At 43.3% G+C, this 21,276-nt stretch overlaps 1 protein-coding gene across 10 annotated transcripts in view; it reads right to left on the reverse strand.

The window, feature by feature from the left end:
- Positions 1-21,276, reverse strand: part of LOC112253465 (FERM domain-containing protein 4A-like) — a 219,174-nt gene that overhangs the window by 102,204 nt on the left and 95,694 nt on the right. For 2 of the 10 annotated variants that reach the window (XM_042323189.1, XM_042323188.1), the window contains exon 1: positions 8,448-9,079. The exons of 3 other annotated variants lie outside the window; for them this stretch is intronic. In XM_042323189.1, coding sequence (XP_042179123.1) covers positions 8,448-8,594 — 147 coding nt within the window. In that variant the 5' untranslated portion in view covers positions 8,595-9,079. Of the gene's footprint in view, positions 1-8,447; positions 9,090-21,276 lie in introns of those variants that run through there. 5 more of the 10 variants (XM_042323190.1, XM_042323194.1, XM_042323191.1 and 2 more) reach the window with 5 other exon arrangements.

Raw genomic sequence — 21,276 nt, forward strand, 5'->3', positions numbered from 1 at the left:
GAATTTACACAAAAACGTATCCAGAGTCCTCTGCTGGTACACTGTAGATATAATAGAGATATGAATGGACTTTCTTTCCTCTGATTAGAACTTCAAGAAGATAAATGTATATCTATGTTTCCCATCATTAACTGGCCACTCAGTTTATCTCAATGCATGCTTACAGCACATGTGCTCGGTGAAAACAGAGAGTCAGTTAAAACCGTTTACAGTGTGTCCCTCGGGAGCACAGCTTATTTGCATAGTATGTCTGGAAAACATTAACCACGGCCTCATTCCCAGGTTTATCATGTGTGTCTGTGTGTGTCCGCGTGCGTGTGTGTACGTGTGTGTCCGAATATAAAACATAAACAAGCCTCCAGCTAGTTATTAGAAAAAAGTACAGAAAACCAAACAAATGTATGAACAGATAGGGAATGGAATCTCTTGTCTCTCCTCCTCTCCATCCCTTTCTCCAATACTCCACCTCTTCCTTCTCTCCACTCCTCCACCCGGCAGAAACAACAGAATCTCTCACGGTTTGGTTCTGGGAAAAAAAATTCTCCCATAAAACACCGGAGTTGGCTTGAAAACAGAGCTGGCAGCCAAAGCGGGATAGAGATCGGAATTCTATTGAACAGAGTCAGAGGCGCGTGTGTACTGTATGTCAGAGGAGAGCTGAGCTGGAAGTTTCCCCTGCAGTTGGACAGGGAATGAGGGATGGGGGAGTTGGGATTTGTTGTGGATCAGCAGATTCTAATGTATAGTGCAATGTGTGTGTGTGTCTGTGTGTGTGTGTTTGTGTGAATGCACAAGTGCCTGTGCTTATGTAGTATGTATGTGTGTGTAAGTGTTTCAACTATGACAAAATAATTGTTTTCTGACAATCACTAGATAATACAAATCCAAGAATTCCTCTGGCAGAATGATTTGATGAGCAGTTTACAGCTTAGCAACACGCACGCACACACACACAGACACACACACAGACACACACACACATACAGACACACACACACACAGACACACACACGCACACACGCACACACACACACCGTGTGTCTATGTATGCTGATGACATCAGCTACCACATCAAGTGGATTAACTGCAACACTTAACAAAGAGTTTCAGAATGGGTGGCAAAAAATAAGCTCGTCGTAAATATTTCAAAAACTAAAAGCATTGTATTTGGGACAAACCCTAAACTAAATCTTGTAAAGAATAATGTGGAAATTGAGCAAGCTGAGGTGACTAAACAACTTCGAATAACTCTGGATTGTAAACTGTCATGGTCAAAACATATTGATATAATGATAGCTAAGATGGGGAGAAGTCTGTCCATAGTACGAAAAGAGTACAAAAATATATGCATTCACTGCTGTATGTCGCTCTGGATCAGAGCTGAAGGACTAAACAGTCAGAGGGAAATAAAGTGCTGCTCTGCCTTATTCACATTGCTATGAAGGAAACAAGTCCTACAATGCCACCAAGGGTCTCTTCACAGTCCCCAAGTCCAGAACGCACAGTACTACTCTCTTCCACATCAAGTAACTTATGTAAGCAGTAAAATCAGATTTAAAAGCAGATAAATCTACACCTTATGGAACAACGCGGACTGTGAACAGACACACACAGGCACATGCAGACGCACACACACGTATATTGTAATATTGTTATATGGTGGCATTAGAAATGTTGTGTTGTAGATATGTTGTGTTGTAGATATGTTGTGTTGTAGATATGTTGTGTTGTAGATATATTGTGTTGTAGATATGTTGTGTTGTGTTGTAGATATGTTGTGTTGTAGATATGTTGTGTTGTAGATATGTTGTGTTGTAGATATGTTGTGTTGTAGATATGTTGTGTTGTGTTGTAGATATGTTGTGTTGTAGATATGTTGTGTTGTGTTGTAGATATGTTGTGTTGTAGATATGTTGTGTTGTAGATATGTTGTGTTGTAGATATGTTGTGTAGATATGTTGTGGTTGTAGATATGTTGTGTTGTAGATATGTTGTGTTGTAGATATGTTGTGTTGTAGATATGTTGTGTTGTAGATATGTTGTGGTTGTAGATATGTTGTGTTGTAGATATGTTGTGTTGTAGATATGTTGTGTTGTAGATATGTTGTGTTGTGTTGTGTTGTGTTGTGTTGTGTTGTGTTGTAGATATGTTGTGTTGTAGATATGTTGTGTTGTAGATATGTTGTGTTGTAGATATGTTGTGTTGTAGATATGTTGTGTTGTGTTGTAGATATGTTGTGTTGTAGATATGTTGTGTTGTAGATATGTTGTGTTGTAGATATGTTGTGTTGTAGATATGTTGTGTTGTAGATATGTTGTGGTTGTACTGTTTTTTTTTAATGTGCTGCACCTTAATGTGTTGGACCCAAGGAAGAATAGCTGCTGCCTTGGCTAATTGGGATCCCTAATAAATCCCCCCCCCGAAAAAAATACATTGTGTTATGATCAAAAGAGTCTCAAGTCTACACTGTGTGAGTCTCTGAGGATGAAAGTGAGAGCTAGGTAAATAAATATTTAAATGATAACAGGAGTGTTGCAGAGGAAGAAATGGCCACCTGGGTCTGCTATATCGCCATTTCTCTCTTTTTGAATCCCTACCTCAGGATATCCTGCCCTTCACAATAAGGAGAGGCGGATGATTAGGAGACAGGGACAGAAGGAAGAGGAGGAAGTTAAGAAAGAGGGATGGGTGTTGAGCTGAGGGCTTAGCACAACACAACAGCAGGACCTTGAACCAGCCAATAGCTTTAAAGAGGCCTTCCCCAGGGAGAAAGTGTGACTGAATGTTGTTGAGTTCACATTATTCCCAGATTGATATAGGAATGCATGAACACATGGGGTGCCTCTTCACAAGGGTGTGTGCATGTCCCTGTACAGTGACTTCAGAAGGAATTCACACCCTTGACTTTTTCCACATGTTGTTGTAGTAAACAGCCTGCATTTAAAATGCTTTACATTGAGATTGTGTGTCACTGGCCTACCCACAATACTCCATAATGTCAAAGTGGAATTATGTTTTTAAACATTTGTACAAATGAATTAAAAATGAAAGTATTCAACCCCTTTGTTATGGCAAGCCTAAATAAGTTCAGGAGTAAAGATTTGCTTAACAAGTCACATAAGCAGTTGCATGGACTCACTTTGTGTGCAAAACATGTTTAACATGATTTCTGAATGACTTCCTCATGTATGTAGGCCACACATACACTTATCTGTAAGTTCCCCCAGTCGAACAGTGCATTTCAAACACAGATTCAACCACAACAACCAGGGAGGTTTTCCAATGCCTCGCAAAGAAGGGCACCTATTGGTAGATAAAAAAAGATAAATAAACAAAGCAGACAATGAATATCCCTTTGAGCATGGTGAAGTTATTAATTACACTTTGGATGGTGTATCAATACACCCACTACAACGATACAGGCGTCCTTCAGTTTCCAGAGAGGAAGGACACCTCTCAGGCATTTCACCACTGTTACAGAGTTTAATGGCTGTGATAGGAGAAAACTGAGGATGGATCAAAAACATTGCTGTTACTCCACAATAGTAAACGAAATGACAGAGGGAAAAGAAGGAAGCCTGTACAGAATAAAAATATTCCAAACCACCCTGTTTGCAATAAGGAATTCAAGTAAAACTGCAAAATAATGTGGCAAAAAAAATGACATTATGTCCTAAATACAAAGCAATATGTTAGGGGCAAATCCAACACAACACATCACTGAGTACCACTACATATTTTCAAGCATTGTTGTGGCTGCATTGTGTTATGGGTATGCTTGTCATTGGCAAGGACTAGGATGTTTTTAAGGATAAAAATAGACTGACTAGAACTAAGTACATGCAAAGTCCTAGAGGAAAACCTGGTTCAGTCTGCTTTCCACCAGACACTGGGAGACACATTCAACTTTCAGTAGGACAATAACTTAAAACACAAGGCCAAATATACAATAGAGTTTCTTACTAAGACGGCCTAATTACAGTTTTGACTTAAATAGGCTTTAAAATCTATGGCAAGACTTGAAAATGGCTGTTTAACAATGATCAACAACCAACTTGACAGAAATCTTTAAAGAATAATGTGCAAATATTGTAAAATCCAGATGTGCAAGGCTCTTAGAGACTTACCCAGAAAGACTCACAGCTGTAATGTGATTCTAACATGTATTGACTCTGGGGTCTACTTATGTACTTATGTAAATGAAATATTTATGTATTTAATTTCCAATAAATTAGCAAACATTTCTAAAAACATGCTTTTACTTTGTCATTATGGGGTATTGTGTGTAGATGGGTGAGAAAAACACATCTATTTAATCCACTTTGAATTCAGGCTATAACACAACAAAATGTGAAATCAGTCAAGGGGTCGGAATACTCTGCGAAGGCATTAGATTCATTGTTGTGTATTTTATTTTATCCCCATGTATTACTATTTTATTTGTATAATTATTTTTGAACTCGTAAGTAAGCATTTCACAGTAAAGTCTACACTGGTGCATGTGACAAATACAATTGAATTTGTGTGAGTGTGAGCATTTCACACACACATGCGTTAATATACACACATACCTGTGAAAATGAGAGAATAATAGGGGAGGAACGACACTGAAGGAGTTTTCCCTAGAACAAGAGAGAGGAGAGCAGACCTAGGATCAGAACTGAGAAGTGGACAGGGACAGGGGGCTGGGGATCTACTCAGGAAATACCTGTGGCTATAGTGAAGAGAGGGGGAGTGGACAGGGACAGAGGCAGGGTGCTGGGGATCTTCTCAGGAAATACCTGTGGCTACAGTGAAGAGAGGGGGAGTGGACAGGGACAGAGGCAGGGTGCAGGGGATCTTCTCAGGAAATACCTGTGGATACAGTGAAGAGAGGAGGAGTGGACAGGGACAGAGGCAGGGGGCTGGGGATCTTCTCAGGAAATACCTGTGGATACAGTGAAGAGAGGAGGAGTGGACAGGGACAGAGGCAGGGGGCTGGGGATCTACTCAGGAAATACCTGTGGCTACAGTGAAGAGAGGAGGAGTGGACAGGGACAGAGGCAGGGGGCTGGGGATCTTCTCAGGAAATACCTGTGGCTACAGTGAAGAGAGGAGGAGGGACAGGGACAGGGAGGCAGGGGGCTGGGGATCTTCTCAGGAAATACCTGTGGCTACAGTGAAGAGAGGAGGAGTGGACAGGGACAGGGACAGGGACAGGGGGCTGGGGATCTTCTCAGGAAATACCTGTGGCTACAGTGAAGAGAGGAGGAGTGGACAGGGACAGGGACAGGGGGCTGGGGATCTACTCAGGAAATACCTGTGGCTACAGTGAAGAGAGGAGGAGTGGACAGGGACAGAGGCAGGGTGCTGGGGATCTACTCAGGAAATACCTGTGGCTACAGTGAAGAGAGGAGGAGTGGACAGGGACAGAGGCAGGGTGCTGGGGATCTACTCAGGAAATACCTGTGGCTACAGTGAAGAGAGGAGGAGTGGACAGGGACAGAGGCAGGGGGCTGGGGATCTACTCAGGAAATACCTGTGGCTACAGTGAAGAGAGGAGGAGTGATGGAGAATAGAAGTGCAGGGGCTGGGGATCTACTCAGGAAATACCTGTGGCTACAGTGAAGAGAGGAGGAGTGATGGAGAATAGAGTGCAGGGGGCTGGGGATCTACTCAGGAAATACCTGTGGCTACAGTGAAGAGAGGAGGAGTGATGGAGAATAGAAGTGCAGGGGGCTGGGGATCTACTCAGGAAATACCTGTGGCTACAGTGAAGAGAGGAGGAGTGGACAGGGACAGAGGCAGGGTGCTGGGGATCTACTCAGGAAATACCTGTGGCTACAGTGAAGAGAGGAGGAGTGATGGAGAATAGAAGTGCAGGGGGCTGGGGATCTACTCAGGAAATACCTGTGGATACAGTGAAGAGAGGAGGAGTGATGGAGAATAGAAGTGCAGGGGGCTGGGGATCTACTCAGGAAATACCTGTGGCTACAGTGAAGAGAGGAGGAGTGATGGAGAATAGAAGTGCAGGGGTAGGTACAGTGTGAAAATCATATCCAGACTAGTTTTCTCTCTCTCTCTCTCTCAATTCAATTTGCTTTATTGGCATGACGTAACAATGTACATATTGCCAAAGCTTATTTTGGATATTTACAATATAAAATAAAAATGAGAATCAAAATTGTCAACGGGACAACAGTAACAACAATAACCAATTGTCAAAAAAACCATACATTCAACAATAACAATAAGCATACAGTAGAGTACATGTGCAGGTTGATAGGTCTGTCAGACACTGTCCCTCAACTTATGGCAGGCAGCAATGTAGCACGCTGCCAACCCACAACTCTCTGCATCCTCCCCCAACAGGACTAGTAGCCTACTCTCATCAGAGAGGTCTTTGAAATACTCTCTAATTGTTTTATAATTTTTTACATTTTGTCAGGAAATGCAGCTCCGTCTCAGGTTCTGCTGTTGTGCAGTGGGTGCACAGCCTTTCCTCTACAGGGAGCCAGGTTTTCCTGTGTCTACCCTTCTCAATGGCGAGGCTGTGCTCACTGAGCCTGTACTTTGTCAAGGTTTTTCTAAGGTTTTGATCAGTAACCATGGTCAAATATTTAGCCACAGTGTACTGTCGATTGAGGGCCAGAAAGCACTGCATTTTGCTTTGTGTTTGTGTTTCCCAATAAGCAATACAGTGTTTTTTTCTCTCTCTCTCTCTCTCTCTCTCTCTCTCTCTCTCTCTCTCTCTCTCTCTCTCTCTCCCTCCCTCCCTCCCCCCCCCTCTCCCTCCCTCCTTGTTGGTGAGAGAGCTACTACAGTATGAGCCGAATGGTAGTGTAGTCAGTCTGACATTTCTGGAAGTCTGGATCACGCATTACTACTGACCTTGCCCTCAGAACAGCCATTACAACACTCCACAGCACATCAAACTATTTTATAATCCCAGGGAAGGCTTGTTTTGCTGTAGAGAAAGTTACAAAGGGTAGTCGGGTTGATTATGTCTATTTGGAGGGGCGTTAGGGTGTTTCCTGAGTAAGAAGTGTATTCAGGGGAAATGCACGATATGAGGGGAGGTTTAGGGTTTTCCTGTCATTGTGTTGACCCTTCATGAGGGCAAACTTTTCAACTTGACCTCTGTAAGATGGTAAGATGTCCTCCCTAATAACACAGTTCTTTAAAGGGGAGCCAAGGCAGTGAGCAAGAAAGAGGGGAAGTGTGTGAGAGTGTGTGTGTGTGTTTCTGTATGATGCTCTGAATACTTGGTTTGTGAATTTGATTATGTGTGTGTCAGTCCCTCTCCTGCTTGTTGCTATGACTGCAGCCCTAGTACCTCTGTGATCCCTCTCTGGGTTCGTCTGGTGGGGCCTGACAGTGTGGACTGCACACAGGGCAGGTGGGATGAGTAAGGAATACTAATTGCTCTCTGTGCAGATTCAGACATGGTGGAGCGAATACTGATCATCAATTCTGCCGTGTCAGAGCTGGTCTCTCTCTCTCACACACACACACACACACACACACACACACACACACACACACACACACACACACACACACACACACACACACACACACACACACACACACACACACACACACACACACACACACACACACACACACACACACACACACACACACACACACACACACACACACACACACAGAGTGAAAAGGTGACCTGGTTGTAAATCTGAACATAGAGTTCCCCAGTCTGTGACCAAACACCATCTTTCATACCCATGAAAATGTGTGTGTGTATGAAGAAACACCCACTTTCACACTCCCAAGAACACTCAGCCCTCAGTTACAGGGCCTTTAAAAACAGCCCTAGCAACCCAACGGTAACCAAAAACACTTGCTTCTTCCTGCTGACATTGTGAATACTGAGTATTTGGAGTTTATAAAAATCGGTGTGTGTGTGTCCTGAAAGAGAAACAACAACTACTAAAGAGGCTTTTGTCTCTGCATTAGGTAGAACTGGGCCAGAACACTCATTTTTTATAGAGAGGAGTCAATGGCCTACTAACACACCACACACACTCCATACACACACTCTGAAATACACAACATCCGCAAATATGAGCCATTGGTTACGTGATATGAAGGTATGACAGTGGCTGTATTCCAGTCCATGTTACTATTATATGAGTGGATTGGAGCACCTAGATCACTCTACAAAAACAACCCACTATCCCCATCACACCAGAAGCTTGTCCACAACACCTGATTTTGTCTCATACTTCATATTAAACCTACTGTACAGCCCCGTCGCCTTGAGCATGCACCTAGTTAGTTACACACCAGCTGTTAGCCCCTTTATTCCTCTACTCTGCCTAGAGCCCCCGCTGTCCTAACCCCTTCATTAGTGACAGCATCAGGTTACGGCACACTGACCTACCTATAGTCTGAAGCTTATTTGTGTCTGTGTGTGTGTGTGTGTGTGTGAGGTGTATCCTACCTGGTACAGTGGCCTGGGGACACACCTGTGTGCGTGTGTGAGGTGTAGTGCGCGGAGATGTCTGAGAGCTGAGGAGGTGAATGTCCATAGCAGACCCTGACGTGTGAACAGCACATCCTCCAGACCCAGCAGTACTGCTTCCATCATAGAAACACACAAGTAGCTATCTACAAGAAAACAGGTACACCAGATGACAGGTAGGTATCCACAGGTCAGACTAAAATGCCTTGTTTCCTCGCTCTTCTCTCTAAGGATCCAACATTCTGATCACTCCGTAAAAAGAGAGGTCACCGCAATCCTGTGTCAATATCCCACGCAGCTAGAGAAATCCCCAATGGCTCTATCCCTCTCTCCTCTCTCCTGTCCTGTAACTGAAGAAACCCTGAGAGCCAAAGTCTGGTTGCGACAAACACAAACATTCCCACTGCCTGTTCCTTGCTCGCTCTCTCCCATTCTCGCTCTCTCCCTTTTTCTTTTTGGTCTGTTAGTTGTTTTTAAAGTGACACTCAGTTCCAGAGCATTCCAGGCTCCAGGCTGACAAACAGACTGAGAGAAGGAAGGAAAGGGAGACCCAGTAGATGAGTGACAGGGACAGGGAAAGGTGACTGTTCTCTCTGTGGAGGATAGAGGGATGTGCTTACATTCTCCACACCTCCACTGGTCAGTTCGCTTCTCATCTTACCCAACTCCATTGCACGCACACACACACACACACACACACACACACACACACACACACACACACACACACACACACACACACACACACACACACACACACACACACACACACACACACACACACACACACACACACACACAGCAGCCAGCAGATTCGCTGACGTCCCATCTCCAGATGGAGGATGGGAGTGTTTTCTCTCAGCTCTGGGAGTCAGGCCAGATTCTCCATTTTTTAACCAGGAACCAGAATCCCAAGGACATCGTGTGGCCTGATGTGACCTCTGAGAATGAAAGAACACCATGCGCCCTCCCCTGAGACTTAACTTTATCTCTACCTAGCAATCTACCTTTCATGATAACAGCAACATTTAACATGTATTTTCCATCTAAAACACCAACATGTGTTACATCTAACACATATCATACAGTGGCTCAAGAAAGTATTCACCCCCCTTGGCATTTTTTTTTGTATCATTTGATTTACACAACATGCCTACCACTTTGAAGATGCAAATATTTTTTTTATTGGGAAAACCCCCCCAATAAATAACACAAAAAAATTGAAAACTTGAGCGTGCATAACTATCCACCCCCCAAAGTCAATACTTTGTAGAGCCACCTTTTGCAGCAATTACAGCTACAAGTCTCTTTGGGTATGTCTCTATAAGCTTGGCACATCTAGCCACTGGGATTTCTTTCCCATTCGTCAAGGCAAAACTGCTCCAGCTCCTTCAAGTTGGATGGGTTCTGCTGGTGTACAGCAATCTTTAAGTCATACCACCGATTCTCTATTGGATAGAGGTCTTGGATTTGACTAGGCCATTCCAAGACATTTAAATGTTTCCCCTTAAACCACTCAAGTGTTGCTTTAGCAGTATGCTTAGGGTCATGGTCCTGCAGGAAGGTGAACCTCCGTCCCAGTCTCAAATCTCTGGAAGACTGAAACAGGATTCCCTCAAGAATTTCCCTGTATTTAGCGCCATCCATCATTCCTTCAATTCTGACCAGTTTCCCAGTCACTGCCGATGAAAAACATCCACACAGCATGATTCTGCCACCACCATGCTTCACTGTGGGGATAGAGTTCTCGGGGTGATGAGAGGTGTTGGGTTTGTGCCAGACATAGCGTTTTCCTTCATGGCCAAAAAGCTAAATTTTAGTCTAATCTGACCAGAGTACCTTCTTCCATATGTTTGGAAAGTCTCCCACATGCCTTTTGGCGAACACCAAATGTGTTTGCTTATTTTTTTCTTTAAGCAATGGCTTTTTTCTGGCCCCTCTTCCACAAAGCCCAGCTCTGTGGCGTGTACGGTTTAAAGTGGTCCTATGGACAGATTCTCCAATCTCCACTGTGGAGTTTTGCAGCTCCTTCAGGGATATCTTTGGTGTCTTTGTTGCCTCTTATTAATGCCCTCCTCGCCTGGTCCCTGAGTTTTGGTGGGCGTATAATGGATGTAATGGTGCTCAGTGGGATGTTCAAAGTTTCTGATATTTGTTATAACCCAATCCTGATCTGTACTTCGCCACAACTTTGTCCCTGACCTGTTTGGAGAGCTCCTTGGTCTTCATGGTGCCACTTGCTAGGCGGTGCCCCTTGCTTAGTGGTGTTGCAGACTCTGGGGCCTTTCGGAACAGGTGTATATATACTGAGATCATGTGACACTTAAATAAAGTCCACCTGTGTGCATTCTAACTATTTATGTGACTTCTTAAGGTAATTGGTTGCACCAGATCCTATTTAGGGACTTCATAGCAAAGCGGGTGAAAACATATGCACCACAAGTTTTTTTTTTCATTTCACCTCACCAATTTGGTCTATTTTGTGTATGTCCATCACATGAAATCCAAATAAAAATATATTTAAATTACAGGTTGTAATGCAACAAAATAGGAAAACTTGAATACTTTTGCAAGCCACTGTACCTCGACAATCTCCTCATGGGTATCTCCCATGATGCTTTGTGTCTGGTTATTTGTGGTTTCAAACAACTTATAAATTCCAAACATGCCTTTCCCCTACAGGCCCATTCAAATACAATAGATAGATTGGATGTATTCCCTCTTCCTCAGCAATCCAGCAGTTGGCCTTGATCAATACAGTAGAGTGAATGAGTTCAATACCACCAAACTGAAGGGGCCTATTGAGTGGACTGGACTGATTCATAGTGTGTGGTTGGGGAGGATGATATCGACACGAGGGTCAATGCTTACTGCTGAGTTGTGGTTTTATAAGAATGCAGCAGCCGTGTGTGTATGTCAAATGGGGTTGGTGGCAACATAATTGGGGAGGATGGGCTCGTGGTACTGGCTGGAGCGGAATTAGTAGAATGGTATCAAATACATTGAACACATGTTTATACCATTCCATTTGCTCCTTTCCGGACATTATTATGAGCCGTCCTCCCCTCAGCAGCCTCCTCTGGTGTATGTGTATCGTGCATGTGTGTATGTGGAGCTGAATATCTGCTGTATGAAACTAATACCATTCATTTGATAATGATTGTCAATAGAAGTTGAAAGAAATTACTATCACAACATACATCAACTCTGAATGCTGGTAAAAGCAGGATTTTTGTTTCACAATTCTCCCTACTGTAAGAACACTGCACTCATCTGAGCTTAGATAGAGAGCATGCTAGTGTGTTTATGCCTTTCTATAGCTCTCTCTCTCTCACATACCACAGATGGTGGGGTGTTAACCTAAAAACCCCAAACATCCTAAACGGTGATTTTCAGGGGTCATCAATTTGATAGACCTTCTGTGCTCTGTGTAGCAGGGAACCAGCCCTGTGTCAGATGGTCTTGAGAAATCTACTTTTCTCCGTCCGTGTCTAGACTTGACAGATAATGCAGTTTTTGTATTCTGATCATGGACTTCTGATCATGGAATTCACTTTTTCTTTGGGGGGGAGCAATATTAGATAGCTGGCTAGCATTTATGAAGCCAGCAAACATGTTCTTCACACGCTAGATTGCTAATGACGGTCCGCACACAATGCGTCTTTTCAATGTGATCTTTGTGTTCTGATAGCAGAAGTCGCATGTAAGTGTCAAGTTTAGACATGGCCAATGTTCCCTCTAAGCTGCACACTGCACCAGCCAGCAGTAGTCCCGAGTGACTGCCGCCACGCAGAGCACAGAAGAACTATCAGCCTACGGAGAGAAGCACGGGATTGAACTTCACTCGACTTTCTAGAGTTTTCCCTGTTAACACAATCAACATTTCCCTTTACTGTGGCAATTGTGATGAAATCAATGCAACATTAGCTACTTTCAATGCAACATACCGAAACAAAACAAACTATGCAAGATCATTTTTCTTTCAAGTTTGCACTCAGCAGACCTGAAATTTGCTCATTGCCCAAACAATGTTGAGGGAACATTGGACATGGGCTCTGGAATGTTTGACATTCCAGATGTGTAAGTGTTCCACTTTTTCCACAGCCGGTCTACAGAAGGTCAGCTCTCACTAACTGTACTTTAGGACGGACGGGTGTAAATATGTGTTGTGTGTGTGTTCCCAGGATGTTGTGTGTGTACAGTGTCCTGTGGAATCCTGGGTAAGGTCATGGAATAGTCCTCAGCAGAGTGCCAGATGACCATTACCATTGCAACAGAAAATACTTTCGAAATCATAGCGACAGAACAGAGAGACTAGGAGGTTTGGCAGACCCTGTGAGGACCAGAAGGAATGGACAGGCAGATTGATACTGAAGGTTATTCACAAAGTTGGCAAGGCCTGGTACTATAGTTGCAAAGTTAACACTAATTTACCAAAGTTACCAGAGTCTTGGTTGATTTAGGTAATTAACAGAAAATCTATGGCAATCTATGGTAATTTTGGTAACATATACTTGAATAACATTGAATAACATTTTTATTTTGTATTAATAAACTGTATAATATTGATTTTTGTTATATCTGTGTCCATATTGTCCATGATTTTGTAATCGTAGACCATATGTTTCAAGAGAAAAAAGCATATCTACAACTCTCAACTATTGACTGCAACCAATTGTATGCAAAAACATTGACAACAAATGAATATTGACATAGCACATGAAATAAAAGTGTAAAAAACCTCATATTAAACAAAAATGGTATTCACAAAGATGATGGTTTAAATTTAGGATAATGTTTTACAGCTTTGTCAGTCTATACTTTCAGTTTTTATTATTTCATATATTTTACATGTGATAAGGCCACACAGAGGGCCAGAGATAATTACAGACACCTTTGGTGTTCTGAATTATCTAAAAAGGTTACCAGAAAAATTTCAGAATACAGGCAGTTTACTGGTCAACTTAGAAAGTTTCCAGTAATGTACCCTCCCTTTGCAACCCTACCTGGTACCCAGTAACACACACACGCGCAAACACGCACACGTGAGCACTCACAGGCACACATGCTCTCACTGAAGCATCACTGTTCCAGATCATTCTCATAGAGAAACATCCTGAGACAGGGGACAGGGGTAACCTCGACTCTGTAGGAGCAGAGAGCTCTGCTTTTCTTTCCCTCCATTTTCTTCCTCCCCCCTTCTCTCCCTCGCTCACTCCCCCTGTCCTCTCTCCCTCCTCTTGCTCCCTATTTTCTCTCTGTCTCTCTGTCTATGAATAGGCCCTTGATGTGTGAGTCAGTTTGTCCCAGCTTCAAAATGAAGAGCTCATTGAGTCTTGTTCTCTCCCTCTCAGAGAGACCTTCTATATCTGGAGATATTTAGAGGTCTCATATCCTGTTGTTGAGCAATGGAAGATAGACAACACTGTTTGTGTGTGTGTGTGTGTGTGTGTGTGTGTGTGTGTGTGTGTGCCTGTGTGCTTGTGCGTGTCATGATTCTATGTAGTTATGTCTGAGAATAGATCATGGGCTCTAATTAACAACAGACCCAGGGCCAGCCTCAGTCAGGCAAGGCCAGATGGAGGCCAGGAGGGATCACAGAGCAGGACTGGGATGTAGGGAGAAGAAGACAGTGGAGAAGAAACAGTGGATGGATCTGCTGGACCACCTTTGATTAATTATTTTCTGTGTTTTTGTCTGTGTTCATTTTACTATGCAACTCTGCAGGCAGGTTATCTGGGAATATGAGTCATGTACAACAGTGGAGGCTGGTGAGTGGAGGATGGCTCATAATAATGGCTGGAATGGAGTAAATGGAATAGCATCATTTGATACATCAGCAGCCTCCACTGATGTACAAATACACAGCATAATCCACCCGGTGTTTTCAGATCTCTGAGAGGTGTCTAGGGGTAGGGTCTAGAGGTCAGTTTGGGACCGGGCATAACAACAACTGTTACTCTGATCAACAAGTGAAAAACAGAAGAGGGAAGGAGGAGTGGAGGGGAAAAGGGGGAGAGAGGTAGGGTGGTGTCAAAAACATTCTCTCCTTCCAAAGCGCTCCAAGGGGAGAGGAGTGGTACCCTTTCATCCATAAGAGTGGGAGAGAAGGGCTTAAGAATCCAAACTCAGCTGCAAACCTTTCACACTCTCTTTCCAATCCCAACCCCACCTAACGTCCCCGTCCCTCTCTCATTTCAAAGCCAGAACCCTCAGGGCCAGAGAATCTATGGAGGAATCTATGGAGGAAAGCACCCCCTGGGAATCTATGGAGGAAAATAGAACCAGGGTAGACAGAAGTGTAAAACTACACTACTGCAGCTACCTTTCAGGGTCAGTGTGCCAGAAAAGTTTTAGGATCCATCAGCAGCTTGCTTTTGTGGTTGTTTTGAACATACAGAAAGACATGTGTCTCATGAATGGGGGATGGATGACACATGGGTTAGAGGTATACATGACCAGGCATGAATGGGGGATGGATGACACATGGGTTAGAGGTATACATGACCAGGCATGAATGGGGGATGGATGACACATGGGTTAGAGGTATACATGACCAGGCATGAATGGGGGATGGATGACACATGGGTTAGAGGTATACATGACCAGGCATGAATGGGGGATGGATGACACATGGGTTAGAGGTATACATGACCAGGCATGAATGGGGGATGGATGACACATGGGTTAGAGGTATACATGACCAGGCATGAATGGGGGATGGATGACACATGGGTTAGAGGTATACATGACCAGGCATGAATGGGGGATGGATGACACATGGGTTAGAGGTATACATGACCAGGCATGAATGGGGGATGGATGACACATGGGTTAGAGGTATACATGACCAGGCATGAATGGGGGATGGATGACACATGGGTTAGAGGTATACATGACCAGGCATGAATGGGGGATGGATGACACATGGGTTAGAGGTATACATGACCAGGCATGAATGGGGGATGGATGACACATGGGTTAGAGGTATACATGACCAGGCATGAATGGGGGATGGATGACACATGGGTTAGAGGTATACATGACCAGGCATGAATGGGGGATGGATGACACATGGGTTAGAGGTATACATGACCAGGCATGAATGGGGGATGGATGACACATGGGTTAGAGGTATACATGACCAGGCATGAATGGAGGGAGACATAAGTGATAGTGAGTATTTTCTCAAGATCGAAAAACAATTAAATATAAATCAATGGAGATTACATTAAGAGGCCTAATAAAGATGGATCACAGAACCGCCCACAGCCTCATGATGCCCCTGTCCACTACTGACCTTCTCTCTGATTGGATGAGGCAGAATGATTTAAGGCAGTGATTGGAAACGACATGAGGGTTAAAGGTAATGAGCATTGATTAGCATTATTGTACCAACACTGCATTCTTAGAAAAATGGTTTCAAAGCAGTTCCAGGTAGAACCCTTTTGGGTTCCACGTAGAACTCTGTGGAAAGGGTTCTACATACACTGCATTCGGAAAGTATTCAGAGCCCTTGACTTTTTCCATATTTTGTCATGGTACAGTCTTATTCTAAAATGTACTAAATAAATATAAAATCCTCATCCATCTACACACAATAACCCATGATGACAAAGCGAAAACAGGTTTTTAGAAATGCAGTGGGGCAAAAATGTATTTAGCCACCAATTGTGCAAGTTCTCCCACTTAAAAAGATGCGAGAGGCCTGTAATTTTCATCATAGGTACACTTCAACTATGACGGACAAAATGAGAAAAAAAAAAAATCCAGAAAATCACATTGTAGAATTTTTAATGAATTTATTTGCAAATTATGGTGGAAAATAAGTATTTGGTCACCTACAAACAAGCAAGATTTCTGGCTCTCACAGACCTGTAACTTCTTTTAAGAGGCTCCTCTGTCCTCCACTCGTTACCTGTATTAATGGCACCTGTTTGAACTTGTTATCAGTATAAAAGACACCTGTCCACAACCTCAAACAGTCACACTCCAAACTCCACTATGGCCAAGACCAAAGATCTGTCAAAGGACACCAGAAACAAAATTGTAGACCTGCACCAGGCTGGGAAGACTGAATCTGCAATAGGTAAGCAGCTTGGTTTGAAGAAGTCAACAGTGGGAGCAATTATTAGGAAATGGAAGACATACAAGACCACTGATAATCTCCCTCGATCTGGGGCTCCACGCAAGATCTCACCCCGTGCGGTCAAAATGATCACAAGAACGGTGAGCAAAAATCCCAGAACCACACGGGGGGACCTAGTGAATGACCTGCAGAGAGCTGGGACCAAAGTAACAAAGCCTACCATCAGTAACACAATATGCCGCCAGGGACTCAAATCCTGCAGTGCCAGACGTGTCCCCCTGCTTAATCCAGTACATGTCCAGGCCCGTCTGAAGTTTGCTAGAGACCATTTGGATGATCCAGAAGAAGATTGGGAGAATGTCATATGGTCAGATGAAACCAAAATAGAACTTTTTGGTAAAAACTCAACTCGTCGTGTTTGGAGGACAAAGAATGCTGAGTAGCATCCAAAGAACACCATACCTACTGTGAAGCATGGGGGTGGAAACATGCTTTTGGGCCGTTTTTCTGCAAAGGGACCAGGAACGACTGATCCGTGTAAAGGAAAGAATGAATGGAGCCATGTATCGTGAGATTTTGAGTGAAAACCTCCTTCAATCAGCAACGGCATTGAAGATGAAACGTGGCTGGCTGTTCCAGCATGACAATGATCCCAAACACACCGTCCGGGCAATGAAGGAGTGGCTTCGTAAGAAGCATTTCAAGGTCCTGGAGTGGCCTAGCCAGTCTCCAGATCTCAACCCCATAGAAAATCTTTGGAGGGAATTGAAAGTCCGTGCTGCCCAGCAACAGCCCCAAAACATCACTGCTCTAGAGGAGATCTGCATGGAGGAATGGGCCAAAATACCAGCAACAGTGTGTGAAAACCTTGTGAAGACTTACAGAAAACGTTTGACCTCTGTCATTGCCAACAAAGGGTATATAACAAAGTATTGAGATAAACTTTTGTTATTGACCAAATACTTATTTTCCACCATAATTTGCAAATAAATACATTAAAAATCCTACAATGTGATTTTCTGGATTTTGAAGTAGTTGAAGTGTACCTATGATGAAAATGACAGGCCTCTCTCATCTTTTTAAGTGGGAGAACTTGCACAATTGGTGGCTGACTAAATACTTTTTTGCCCCACTGTACCTTATTAACATTTATATTCAGACCCTTTCCTATGAGACTCAAAATTGAGCTCAGTTGCATCCTGTTTCCATTGATCATCCATGAGATGTTTTTACAACTTGATTGGAGTCCACCTGTGGTAAATGCAATTGATTGGACATGGATTTGTAAAGACACACCTGTCTCTATAAGGTCCCACAGTTGACAAATCATGTCAGAGCAAAAACCAAGCCATGAGGTCGAAGGAATTGTCAGTAGAGCTCAGAAACACAAGCCTGTCTCTGAGCTCTACTGACAATTCCTTCGACCTCATGGCTTGTACCAAAAAAATGTATGCAGCATTGAAGGTCCCCAAGAACACAGTTGTTTCCATTATTCTTCAATGGAAGAAGTTTGGCACCACCAAGACTCTTCCTAGAGCTGGCCACACAGACAAACAGAGCAATCGGGGGAGAAGGCCATTGATCAGGGAGGTGACAAAGAACCTGATGGTAACTCTGACAGAGCTCCATTGTTCCTCTGTGGAGATGGAAGAACCTTCCAGAAGGACATCCATCTCTGCAGCACTCTACCAATGAGGCCTTTATGATCGAGTGGCCAGATGGAAACCACTCCTAAGTAAAAGGCACATGACAGCCCACTTGGAGTTTGCCAAAAGGCACCTAAAGGACTGTCATACCATGAGAAACAAGATTCTCTGGTTTGATGAAACCAAGATCGAACACTTTGGCCTGAAGGCTAGGCGCCATGTCTGGAGCAAACCTGGCACCATCTCTATGGTGAAGCATGTTGGTGGCAGCATCATGCTGTGGGAATGTTTTTCAGCGGCAGGAACTGTGAGACTAGTCAGGATTGAGGGAAAGAGCGATCCAGAGCACTCAGGACCTCAGACTGGGGTGAAGGTTCATCTTCCAACAGGACAAAGGCCCTAAGCACACAGCCAAGACAACACAAGAGTGGCTTCGGGACATGTCTCTCAATGTTCTTGAGTGGCCCAGCCAGAGCCCGGACTTGAACCTGATCGAACCTCTCTGGAGAGACCAGAAAATAGCTGTGCAGTGACGCTCCCCATCCAACCTGACAGAGCTTGAGAACCTCTGCAGAGAAGAATGGGAGAAACTCCCCAAATGCAGGTGTACCAAGCTTGCAGAGTCATACCCAAGAATACTTGATGCTGTAATTGCTGCCAAAGGGGCTTCAAATGTTTCATTTTATTTTTATTATACATTTGCAAAAATAAAAATAAACAGTTTTTACTTTGTCATTATACGGTATTGTGTGTAGATTTATGAGGGGGAAAAATGATTTACTCCATTTTAGAATAAGGCTGTAAAGTAACAAACTGAAAAAAGTCAAGGGGTCTGAATACTTCCAGAATGCGCTGGGATCTACCCTGGAACCAAAAAGGGGTTTTCAAATGGTTCTCCTATGGGGACTGCCGAAGAACCCTTTTAGGTTGGTTACCTTTGACAATTACATATTTGTTCACTATACTGTGCGCACGCGTGTGTGTGTGTGAGTGAGTGTGTGTTTGTGTGTGTATGCGAGTCAGAAGCAATTATACCCTCTCCTGCTGTGCGGACCTGTGAGAACCCGCCCGACACTGAGGTGTCTCCTAGGAGAGCAACGCTAACCAGCTAAACATTCTGCTGTTTTTCCCCTCTGTAGGAGATTGATTCTCTCTCTCTCTCTCTCTCTCTCTCTCTCTCTCTCTCTCTCTCTCTCTCTCTCTCTTTAATATAAGGGGCTTTATTGGCATGGGAAACACATTTTTACATTGCCAAAGCAAGTGATAGCAAACAAAAGTGAAATAAACCATAAAAAATGTACAGTAAACATTACGCTCACAAAAGTTCCAAAATAATAAAGACATTTCAAACGTCATATTATGTCAATATACAGTGTTGTAATGATGTGCAAAAAGTTAAATGGAAAATAAATAAGCATAAATATGGGTTGTATTTACAATGGTGTTTGTTCTTCACTGGATGCCCTTTTCTTGTGGCAACAGGTCACACATCTTGCTGCTGTGATGGCACACTGTGGTATTTCTGAGATTTACTGTCAGGGCCCAGGTCAGACAGAATCTGTGCATAAGATCTAGGTGATGCTGTAGGCTCTCCGTGGTTGGGGACAGAAGCACCAGATCATCAGCAAACAGTAGACATTTTACTTCAGATTCTAGTAGGGTGAGGCCGGGTGCAGACTGTTCTAGTGCCCTCGCCAATTCATTGATATATATGTTGAAGAGGGTGGGGCCTAAGCTGCATCCCTGTCTCACTCCCTGGACCTGTGGAAGGAAATGTGTGTTTTTTAAAAATTCTAACCGCAAACTTGTTGTTGTGTACATGGATTTTATAATGTCATATGTTTTTCACCCAACACCACTTTCCATCAATTTGTGTAGCAGACCCTCATGCCAAATTGAGACAAAAAGCTTTTTTGAAATAAACAAAGCATGAGAAGACTTTGCCTTTGTTTGTTTGTTTGTCAATTAGGGTGTGCAGGGTGAATACGTGGTCTGTCGTACAGTAATTTGGTAAAAAGCCAATTTGACATTTGCTCAGTACATTGTTTTTGCTGAGAAAATGTAAGAGTCTGCTGTTAATGATAATGCAAAGGACTTTCCGAGGTTGCTGTTGATGCATATCCCCTGGGAGTTATTGGGGTCAGATTTGTCTCCACTTTTGTGGATTGGGGTGATCAGTCCTTAGTTACAAATATTGGGGAAGATGCAAAAGCTAAGGATGATGTTAAAGATATTAAGTATAGCCAATTGTAATTTGTGATCTGTACATTTTATTATTTCATTTAGGATACCATCAACCCCCCAGGCCTTTTTGGGTTGGAGGGTTTGTATTTTGTCCAGTTGTTCATTCAATGTAATTGGAGAATCCAGTGGGTTCCGTAGTCTTTAATAGATTTGTTTTTGTTCATGTATATGTTCTTTGTTGTTTGTTCTTTGTTATAGAGCCCAAAAGATAGGAGAAGTGGTTTATCCATATATCTACATTTTGGAAAGATAGCTCTTCGTGTTGTCGTTCGTTTTCCAATTTTCCCAGAAGTGGTTAGATTCTATGGATTCTTCAATTACATTGAGCTGATTTCTGATGTGCTGTTCCTTCTTTTTCCGTAATATACTTCTGTATTGTTTTAGTGATTCACCAAAGTGAAGACGTAGGCTCAGGTTTTCTGTATCTATATGTTTTTGACAGGATAGGTTTCTTAGGTGTCCGCCTTATCTCAGTTCACTCAGTTCACTGGTCAGTTCACTGGTCACTGTGGCAACACCCACCCGTAGCACGCACTCCAGCAGGTGTATCTCACTGATCATCCCTAAACCCAACACCTCATTTGGCCGCCTTTCCTTCCAGTTCTCTGCTGCCTGTGACTCGAATAAATTGCAAAAATCGCTGAAGTTGGAGACTTTTATCTCCCTCACCAACTTTAAACATCTGCTATCTGAGCAGCTAAACGATCGCTTCAGCTGTACATAGTCCATCGGTAAATAGCCCAACCAATTTACCTACCTCGTCCCCATACTGTTTTTATTTTATTTACTTTTCTGCTCTTTTGCACACCAGTATCTCTACCTGCACATG

This window comes from Oncorhynchus tshawytscha, linkage group LG06, assembly GCF_018296145.1.
Source record: "Oncorhynchus tshawytscha isolate Ot180627B linkage group LG06, Otsh_v2.0, whole genome shotgun sequence".
Classification (NCBI taxonomy): domain Eukaryota; kingdom Metazoa; phylum Chordata; class Actinopteri; order Salmoniformes; family Salmonidae; genus Oncorhynchus; species Oncorhynchus tshawytscha.